This window comes from Melanerpes formicivorus, unplaced genomic scaffold (assembly GCF_026170545.1).
Source record: "Melanerpes formicivorus ecotype bairdi unplaced genomic scaffold, bMelFor1.0.p_v2 SCAF_42, whole genome shotgun sequence".
NCBI classification, from domain to species: Eukaryota; Metazoa; Chordata; class Aves; order Piciformes; family Picidae; genus Melanerpes; species Melanerpes formicivorus.
This window is the reverse complement of record NW_027142394.1, coordinates 2,968,073-2,978,270: the sequence shown is the minus strand read 5'-3', so window position 1 is coordinate 2,978,270 and position 10,198 is coordinate 2,968,073. Positions and strand designations below refer to the sequence as shown.

The 10,198-nt window shown below is 43.5% G+C and overlaps 1 protein-coding gene across 1 annotated transcript in view; it reads right to left on the bottom strand.

Annotated features, from left to right (window-relative positions):
* Positions 1-4,927: 4,927 nt before the first annotated feature.
* LOC137451334 (desmoglein-4-like) overlaps positions 4,928-10,198 on the bottom strand; it is a 28,773-nt gene continuing 23,502 nt past the window's right edge. Inside the window, exon 16 of the mRNA XM_068158745.1 lies at positions 4,928-9,911. Coding sequence (XP_068014846.1) covers positions 8,940-9,911 — 972 coding nt within the window. The 3' untranslated portion in view covers positions 4,928-8,939. The remainder of the gene's footprint in view (positions 9,912-10,198) is intronic.

Here is a 10,198-nt window from a genome sequence, read left to right as displayed (position 1 = left end):
CCTGGGTTCCCCGTCCCCCACACCGAGACCCGCCCGCGGAGGCTGCCGAAGCCGTGGCCGTGCCGCTGGTGCAGCCCGTCGGACGGGCGGTCGCCATTATCCTGGGGCTTGCAAAGCTCGGGTTTTATTCAAGTTTGTTTTTTATCCCCCACCGCCGTCCCCTCCGCCAGGGAAGGCGAGCTGGGGCGGGTAGGAGCCATGCAAAGCGACTGCGACAACAAACGGATACACTGAGGAGTAGTTTGATGGGGGCGCGTACAGTCTCGTGGGAAAATAAAATTGTAAGGTTTTAAATCATAACCTTCCCTGTGATCTTCTTTTTGATGTGCTCCAAGCTATATTCTTCCTACTTTCACCTGGCAGAGATCTTTCCTGGATACATCTGATTAATTGGTGCTTAGGAAGGCATAACTGATTCTTTATGATGGCGAAGCAACTGCACACACTTCCCGTACCTCCTCTCCTCTTTGAAACACCTTCCCAATGAACCTTTCTAAGATCACACTCATTTGTCATAAATAAAATCACAGAATCACAGAACTGTTTGGAAAAGGTCTTTAAGATCACGTAGTCCAAACACTCTCTACTAAGGCTGGTGTTAAACCGTGTCCCTCAGCACCTCATCTCTGCCTCTTTTCAACACCTCCCAGCGATGGGGATTTAACCACCTCCCTGGGGAGCCTGTTCGAGTGTTTTGAGAACCATTCCAGTGAAGAATTTTCTTCTAATAGCCAACCTAAACCTCCCCTGGTGCAACTTGAGGCCGTTTCCACTTGTCCTATCACTTGTTACGATGGGGAAGAGACCTACCCCTACCTGAATTTCTGAAGTGGCTGGTTGGGTACTATGTGTGATACCATTAGGGCTGTGCAAGCGAATCAGCCCTGAGGGACTCTTACCAATTACACCATATCCTTTTATTACTGTTATAATAATGTATGAGAAGTGATTTCACATTATGCTTGATGTCAGTCACAGCATTTATCATTTACATGGGGATGAGGAGAAGTTACTGAGGAGTTATGTGTATCTAGAATATCACAATTCATGGTGTTTGCTGATATCCTTGCATTAGGATAATTTTGTTAATGTAAAGAAAACAAAAGGAAGAAACACTGAAAGCAGTACACATAAATGCACAGAATTTAAGCATTTCTACCTTGTGTCTTGGTTCTGTCACTGAGTCATGGCGCTGGACTGATCACTTTGGAACTGAACAGAAATGTGTATGTGTGGTTGTTTGCACAAGAATATACTTTGAGATCCTGGGTGATATTCAGGGTCTCAAGGGCAGGAGTGTCACTTGGTACAGGCTTAACAGCAAATGTTGCTAATGTTGGTAAAATGGTGGTAATGTTGGTAAAATGTTGGTGGTGGAGTCATCATCACTGGAGGTGTTCAGGAGGAGACTTGATGGGGTGCTTGGTGCCATGGTTTAGTTGATTAGGTGGTGTTGGATGATAGGTTGGACACGATGATCTTGAAGGTCTCTTCCAACCTGGTCTGGTCTATTCTATTCTATTCTATTCTATTCTATTCTATTCTATTCTATTCTATTCCATTCCATTCCATTCCATTCCATTCCACTCCACTCCACTCCACTCCACTCCACTCCATTCCATTCCATTCCATTCCATTCCATTCCATTCCATTCCATTCCATTCTATTCTATTCTATTCCATTCCATTCCATTCCATTCCATTCCATTCCACTCTATTTACTCTATTCTATTCTATTCTATTCTATTCTATTCTATTCTATTCTATTCTATTCTATTCTATTCTATTCTATTCTATTAATAATGTGAAATTCTAGTAATCCCCACATGAGACAAATGTGGCAGGGCAGGCCTCAAAGAGGCTTCATATCACACTACTTTTAATTTGGGGATTTGGAAGTAGATTTTGATTCTAAATGTGTATTGCACAGACTCACAGGATTATAGAATCATGCATTTCCTAGCCTGATGGTTAAGCATAACTTGAAAGTATTTCTTTACATCCAAAGGCTGCAAGAAGAGAGCCTTGATTTGTGACTTGCTTCTTAATCTGGAAGTTAGCTTCCTGGAATTCTGGGAAAGGTTTTGGTTGCCTATCCAATGCATTGCTAATGAGGTGCTAGTTAAAAAAAAAATATATATTTAGACCCATCTGCCATTTTAAAAAATAGAGTATAAAGCTAATTTAATTTCCTTTGAAAACTCCTCAGCACTGATTTCCCTTTGAAGTTACCTCTGTGCTTATGGGAGGAATGAGGAGAACCATCTCATCTTCACAGCGCTCAGTAGCCACAGAGAGACAGAAGCTGTTCTGCAAATTATTTTGTTAGAGCTTAGATGTCTATTCTTATGTTGCCTAGAACTTTCATGTGGGTCAACTAAATGTCTTGCACACCTGACAAGGCACTCAGTCATCATCAAAAAACCCAAACTTGGGCCTTTTTTTCTTCCCATTTGTTTAATTGATCAAAACACAAATAACTTAAATATTATGAAGGTTCCTCAGTTGCACTGTGTGGAAAACTTAAGTTATTCGTATTTTACAGAAATCATTTGTCTGATGCTATGTCATATAGTAGAAGTTTGTTTCTAACACTGCTAGTAGCTGTGACACCAACCACTGAAGTCAAACTTCTTTGGCCTTTCCTCCATTTTAACCTGGCAGCTGCCAAACCCTCCTCCCACAACCAAACCGCAGCTCTTCCCCTACAACCGCTTTGCACAGGAAGATCCATGGAGCATTAGATCTTTGTTTTCTGTCTGGATACAGCAAAAGCAGTTCAGGGTTCACCAGACAACACAGAACAGAGGAAGTTCATCTTTGCTTTTCAAACCATAAAAGCAGCTGAACACTTCTTCAGTGCCTGGTGAGGAAAGGGGTTTTCCAAGGTGTAAGGCAAGTACCAGGTTGCTCTCTTCTCACAGTACAAACATCTGTCTAAATCCCCTTGATAATTTAACAGCAAACAAATTACCATCTGAAAACAACTGATCTTTTATGATCATGCCAGGTGGCCTCAGTGTAGGGGACTGTGGCTTGTCCTTGGTGACTCTCTTGAAACGTTGCCTTGCCTTCTCTGCCTGCCACTCCCTACTCATGTTGAGTAATGCTTTGCAGCAGTGCCAAGCAGCTACTGGCTTCCCAGGGGTGGAGGAGAAAGATAGACAGTCCTTAGAGCAGACCAGCAGAGTCCACCTCTGCTTCTTTTCAAAAGCAAAGATAACTTTACTGCAGCTGTGTTTTTTTTCTCTGTTTGCTTTTTTCTTTTCCTTTTATTCCCTAGAAGAGTACCATTTCTTCTTTTAGACAAGAGATTCAATCAAATGAGACAAGTGCAGTATCTAGCAAATGGTGTTAAGGTGGAAACTCCAGTGTAGAGTCTTAGTAAGGAAATGCTGAAATTAATGTATGCTTCAGATGAAGCCATTATGCAAATGTTTCACATTGTCTGAAATGATGCAATTAATCTTTTCTGCATTGTTTAAAGATTATTTACTGGGCTGTGGTCCCAGCTGCCACTTGGGTTTTTTTTTTTTGGGAAAAGGTCCCAGTAGAAAGCAGTGAATGGAGGCTGTGCCTGAATATACAAAAATTAGATCTAGTTGTTCAAAATTCATAATGGATAATGCATATTCTGTGGAAAATAAGCACGTTACAGTGAGAGCTCCTAACCCCTAGTCAGGTATTGGATCTGGAGCGGTCACGTTAGGTGCAGTTACCAGCTTCATACTGCTGGCAAGACCAGGGCCCTTGTGGAGATAAATGAACAGGGTTGGGAGAGAACTTTAGCAACAGGTTTTCATATTTTAAGTAAACAGTTCGTGCTGTCAGAATAGAGTCGTTGGTTTTCCCCTGAGTGTTAACTTTAGTTTTGCTTCTCTCTGTCTCCTATCGTGCTCCTTAATTTCAAGCTGTTTAGTCCCTGGGAATAATCCTGTGCCTTTCATTTGCCTTACTGCTCACTCAGCTGCTTTCTCCTTATCATTCTCTCCTCGGTTCTTTCCCATATATCCACTCTTTTGTTTGCAGCCTGCCTGTTTTTTCTTTTCTGGCGTGGCCAGGTTGTTTAACTTTCAGGTGCCAGCTGCAGCTGTAGGAGTGAGTAAGCCGAGCTGCGCGCTGTGGCATTGGCGGAGCCACAGAAAAGCCAGAGCAGATCCTTGCCCTGAACACTGGCGTTTTGTTACCATCTGACAGCATGAAATACTCTCTGTTACGGGCATGAAACAAGGAGTGGCTGAGCGACTCTTTTGTTGTTTTCCTCTGCATAGCAACCAAGGCTGCTCTAAAGTCCATAGACTGTTTCCTCAGGGTGGTGTGAATTTTTCTGGGAGAAGAGGAGAGGGAGAAGGAGGGGAGGGGAGGGGAGGGGAGGGGAGGGGAGGGGAGGGGAGGGGAGGGGAGGGGAGGGGAGGGGAGGGGAGGGGAGGGGAGGGGAGGGGAGGGGAGGGGAGGGGAGGGGAGGGGAGGGGAGGGGAGGGGAGGGGAGAGGAGGGGAGAGGAGAGGAGAGGAGAGGAGAGGAGAGGAGAGGAGAGGAGAGGAGAGGAGAGGAGAGGAGAGGAGAGGAGAGGAGAGGAGAGGAGAGGAGAGGAGAGGAGAGGAGAGGAGAGGAGAGGAGAGGAGAGGAGAGGAGAGGAGAGGAGAGGAGAGGAGAGGAGAGGAGAGGAGAGGAGAGGAGAGGAGAGGAGAGGAGAGGAGAGGAGAGGAGAGGAGAGGAGAGGAGAGGAGAGGAGAGGAGAGGAGAGGAGAGGAGAGGAGAGGAGAGGAGAGGAGAGGAGAGGAGAGGAGAGGAGAGGAGAGGAGAGGAGAGGAGAGGAGAGGAGAGGAGGAAAACTAGAGTTTTCCTGCACAAACCAAGTTTTAAGGAAATTACATTTCCCAGTGATAAATGGGAAAAAATAATTCCTGAGCCACTCTACTTAAAACATGATGTTCCAAATGATCATTTATTGTGTTTTTGTCAGTGCCATTCAGAAATAGTTACAAATAAATCTCTAATATTTTTGTCTATGAAAACACAGTAACACTGCAATGTTAAGTAGATTTTAAATAGAGTGAAAATGATGCATTTTGTTGCTCAGTAGTGAGGAGCATCTGATTTATTCAGGTATCTTAATTCAGGCAAAACAGGAGGCTATTTTTGGCTTAAATTGTGCAGTCTTGTCATATTGCACATAGTAAGTGCTGCTCACAACAGTTTAAATGTGTTATTTATTACCACAAAAATCAGGACAGAATAAAAAGCATCGAAAACTGCAATTTAAGTTCAGACAGTGCTCCCAAGACAGAAATCTCACGAGACCCTCATCTTGTGGCTCTGTTTTCTTCCATGACAGCATACTTTTCATGATGCCAAGATCTCAATGAGCTTGTGTAAAATGGTAGGACCCTGCTCCACAAAACCCAAGGAAGAAGTCTGTAGACTTGGTGTTGAGTGCTGCTGACACTTTCCTAAGTGGTTTTTTTTTCTTGCTTGAATGGTTTAGAGCAGGATTGATAACATTACTCAAATCTATCTTTCTTTCCTGAAAACCATTTATTCTTCACTATTAAACAGTATGATTAAAGGCAGACAGCAAGCAGGCTTCTAAGTTACAACTGAAGGGAAAGAAACAAAATTAATGTCTGCTAGTCAGGATTAAACTTTATGCTACCTTTAAGAATAAAGCTAAGAAAGGAATTTACACAGGAACTTTAATGAACCAAGTATTTGTTCACATCTTCAGAGACAATTTCCCCCCCCCACAATTTGTAGTTACCTAAGAATATCCACACCTCACTGAGAAAAGAATTGGAAGGAAGTCTGTAGGAATTAAACAGCGATAGAAATTCATCTTCAGAAATGCACTTGAAGTGCTCTGAGGAGTAATGTGACTGCTGTTTGGTGTCAGAAACCAATAGTAAAGATGCTAGAAACCTTTCAAGGCATTGTATTAAATAATGTGCTATTTACCTGTAAAAAAGTTGGTAAAAGGTTGTGCTAGAAGTAGACAACCACTACAGTAACTAAAAACTCTACTTGGGAAAAAATCATTTTCTCTCTATTATGTCTTCCCCTTTCTATTTCTAGACATGCAAGACACCACAGGTAGCCCAGACACTCATATTTCACACAGCATTCTGGTTCAGGAGGGTCACAAAGAATTCAACGTGTGCTCCCAAAGACTAATTTTATTACTCTCAGGCACAATTAGGAAGAATATTTCTGATTTGCATAAGATGATTATGGAATTGTTTACACAGAACTTCATTATTTTATTTAATTTTCTTTACATTAAAAAAAAATCTCTAGTGAGCTTTGGCTATACCCCATAGGCTTTCTGAATATCCATACCCCATAGGCTTTCTGAATGTCCATACCCCATAGGCTTTCTGAGTGGCCATACCCCATAGGCTTTCTGAGTGTCCATACCCCATAGGCTTTCTGAGTGGCCATACCCCATAGGCTTTCTGAGTGTCCATACCCCATAGGCTTTCTGAATGTCCATACCCCATAGGCTTTCTGAGTGTCCATACCCCATAGGCTTTCTGAATATCCATACCCCATAGGCTTTCTGAATGTCCATACCCCATAGGCTTTCTGAATGTCCATACCCCATAGGCTTTCTGAGTGTCCATACCCCATAGGCTTTGTGAGTGTCCATACATCAAATACTTGCTTTTTTTATATGTCAATAGGTGGTTAGCAAAATGAAAGGGAGCTTGCCAGCATTTGAGGGAATTTCAGCACAGGTTCCCCAGACAGAAAAGGACACAGCTTTGTATATTAGCACCTGTTTTGCTCCTTTCAAAACACATGCCCAGAAACCATACCTCCAGTTGGTACATAATGTATAGGAGAGGTTGATCCCACTGAAGTCAATGCAGTTTTAGTGGTGCTTGGGATAAGCAAGGCTACAGGATGAAGTGAAAATAGCAATACTTGAGGTGTTGTGGGGAGAGCATTTAACACACTCAGAAAAGAATTTGAAGTCACAGAAAAGACCTTTCTTGAGGTAGCCTTGGGATCTGGTCGTGACTGCTGGGGATTACTGCTGTTAATGGCAGTGGCATTGACTCAGAGGGTCCTGTGGGCTGTCTTTGACAGTAGTCACTTTTCTGAAAGCATCTTTTAAAAAGCCTTTTCCTGACATCAGACTCAGGAACTTGTCCTCCGGTTCTTCAGAGATAAGTTAATCTGGACACACAACTGAAAGTTTCTTTTCCGTTTTCTAGAGCAGGAGGTTCACAGACAACTCTTAAACTCCCTGCTAACCTCTCCATTAAAGCTGAGGAAGCAAAATTAAAGGGAAAACTACCAATTTGGTGGTCCAGCAAGAAAAATAATAACCTAGTCCTTTCGTATAACTCTGTCATATTTACACTGAAGTGATGTGTACACTATGGCTACTATACATATGATACAAAAGTAAAACGAGAGAGATATTTCAGTCTTTTGCTCCTTCAGACCTTATTCTAAGCCATGCTAAGGTATTACTAGAATAACAGAGTCCAGTAGAGCTGCTTTTGTGGGAAAATAAAAGCCAGATTTAATTAAGATTATAGAATCATAGAGACTTTTTTTTTTTGTTTCCATTAACACATTCAAAGAAACTTTCAAAATATCAATGCAAAATACATTGACATATGAACCAACAATTCTCCACAGTGCTTATTAGCAAATTTATCCTGCTCCCAAGTGTAGGTTTGGGGTTTGTTTTTTTGGCTTTTCATAAAGGACTTCAGTGGCCAGTGTCAGTGATACAATTATTGCTAATGTCTCCCCACATCACAGAGCTTCTAAAACTTTATTTACAAACTAGAACACAGGAGGTTTTGCTTGAACTTAAGGAGGAACTTCTTTACTTTTAGGATGATGGAGCACTGGGACTGCCCGGAGAGGTTTGTGGAGTCTCTTTCTCTGGAGGCTTTCAAAACCTGCCAGGACGTGTTCCTGTGCAACCTGATCTTGGAGTACCTGCATTAGCAGGAGGGTTGGACTAGATGATCTCCAGAGGTCCCTTCCAACCCCTAGCATTCTATGATTCTATGATTCCACTTGTCAGTATTGGAAAAGAGAACTTACAGCCCTCTTAATATAACCTGACATTGGACTTTTGAATGGTAGTCATAATTTGGCACAAAAATCTGACTAAATGCTCCTGGTTGGCACAGAAGTCCTTTGAGGTTTAGGTAAAGCTGTAAAAGTAATGGAGAAAAGATGAAGCCAACACCATCCTGGGTGACAGTGTCAATGTGGCAGTGCTGACTGCAGCACGCTGCTGGTCATGCTCCTCACCGTGACAATAAGAGCATGGCAGGCCGTGGCAGAGTGTTTGTTGTACTGAGAACTTCAAAAAGCAAAGAAAATGTATTGTGTTTATATGATTATTACTCATAACTGTTGGTGATGGGAGAAATGACTGAAAGTGCCATTTTTTTAGCGCTTCTGGATTTACATGCAAAGTGATGCCTTTGAAAGTGCTTATTTAGTCTTGAGTTGACTAATTATTAATTACATTCTTTTCCAGTCTTGTCAGTGAGGGGCTGTTAACCCAAATCTGCTTATTGTGCAAGATCACTCAGCAGTACAGGAGTTGAACACGTTTTGATGTGGCATCAATTCAGACTGAGACTGTATGCACGCAAGGATCCCTTCCCACTGCTCCACTCAGTAATTGGGTCTCTCCCCCAAAACATAAAGATCTGTTTGAACACTTTTGGTGCTAGGTAGAGAGAAAGGAATAAATTGAAAGTTAAGCTTCATCTTACCCTTCACTGACAATGTCGTGTTTGGCCTTGAAATGGGGCACCCTTCGGGGATCCTCACCCAAGTTAGGAATCCCTGAAAGCTGAGCGCTATTTCCTAGTTATAAATAACAACAATATTCCTGGTGGGTGGCAGCTAACGAGCGTTGGTGCAAACGGTGGCTTCAGCAGGAAGGGCTGCGGCAGAGCCCTTACTGACTGGAGTACTGCACAGTGCTGTACTTTGTCACTCTTCTCCGGGAAGTGCCAGGGGATGCAGTGCCCATCGCCTGGCCAAGGTGACAGTCGGCGCTGAGCATCTGACCGGTGCTGCTCAGGCTCCCCATGTTTGCACCGCCCAGGCTGGTCCCCCCAAGGCTGCTCATCCCAGACCCTGACACTACCCTCTCGGTGACCACTACATTGTGGGTGTTCGATAACTCTGAGGGAATATTTATTAAGCTGCCTGGCATGCCAGAGGCAGGCCTGAACACCCTTTCTGTCACCACCACGTTTGAGCCATCTACCAAATCAGGAATGCTGAGGGAGGCGGGGAGCCGGGAGTTGGGTGCGATCACTCTCTCGGTGACGATGACGTTGGAGCCGTCGGTGAGGTCGGGGATGTCCAGCATGCCGCGCAGGTCAGAGGCAGATGCGGGACCAACAACTCTTTCGGTTACAACAACGTTGGATGCGCGCAGAGGGTCAACGCAAAGACCGGACGAGCCAGAGGTGTAGGTCTCAGTCACCGTCATGTTGCCGTGGAGCAAAGGATCCGGCATTGGCCTCGGGGGCTGGATGGTTGTCCCAGATGTGTAGGTGTTTTCTGTAACAACCGTGGTGGTGCCGACCGAGGGGGGCATAGGTGCACATCCATTGACAACGATGGTGGTTCCGGGTGGTGGGAGGTTTAGATCGCTTTCAGTGTTGGGAAAGTTGATGTTAAGGCCTGGCCAGGGTGGATTGGCATCAGGGAAAGGTTCGATCTCTTTGCCCAGACAGATCTCTGCCAGGGTCTTAAATTTTGGACCTAACGTATCCAAATATGTTTCATCTATGTCTTCTCCAATAAAGCTGCAGCATCCCACAGAGCCAACCGGAGTACCAATTCCTTCGTGATCATATATTAAGAGGCAATCATTTGCTGGCCGGCCTTCATCTTCGTCTGCATACGCAAATGCTTTCTGGAGTTTGCAAAAACCAGGGAAAAAGAAAAGAAAAGAAAAGAGAAAAATAGAACAGTGTGATTTTTTTCATCAGGTTTTTAACCATGAAGACTCAAAACACAGTTAAAGGTTTCCTAAACCACAGTCAGGCCCAACTGACTGGAAAAACAGGGCATCAAGTGGACAAATTATATCAACATTTTGGTAACCTTGAAATGAGTTTTATTAAAGGTTACTGATATTTTAATCTTGTTTCTGGAAACATTTGGCTTCTCTAATGTGTTGTGTTGTCAGGGGGTTTGACT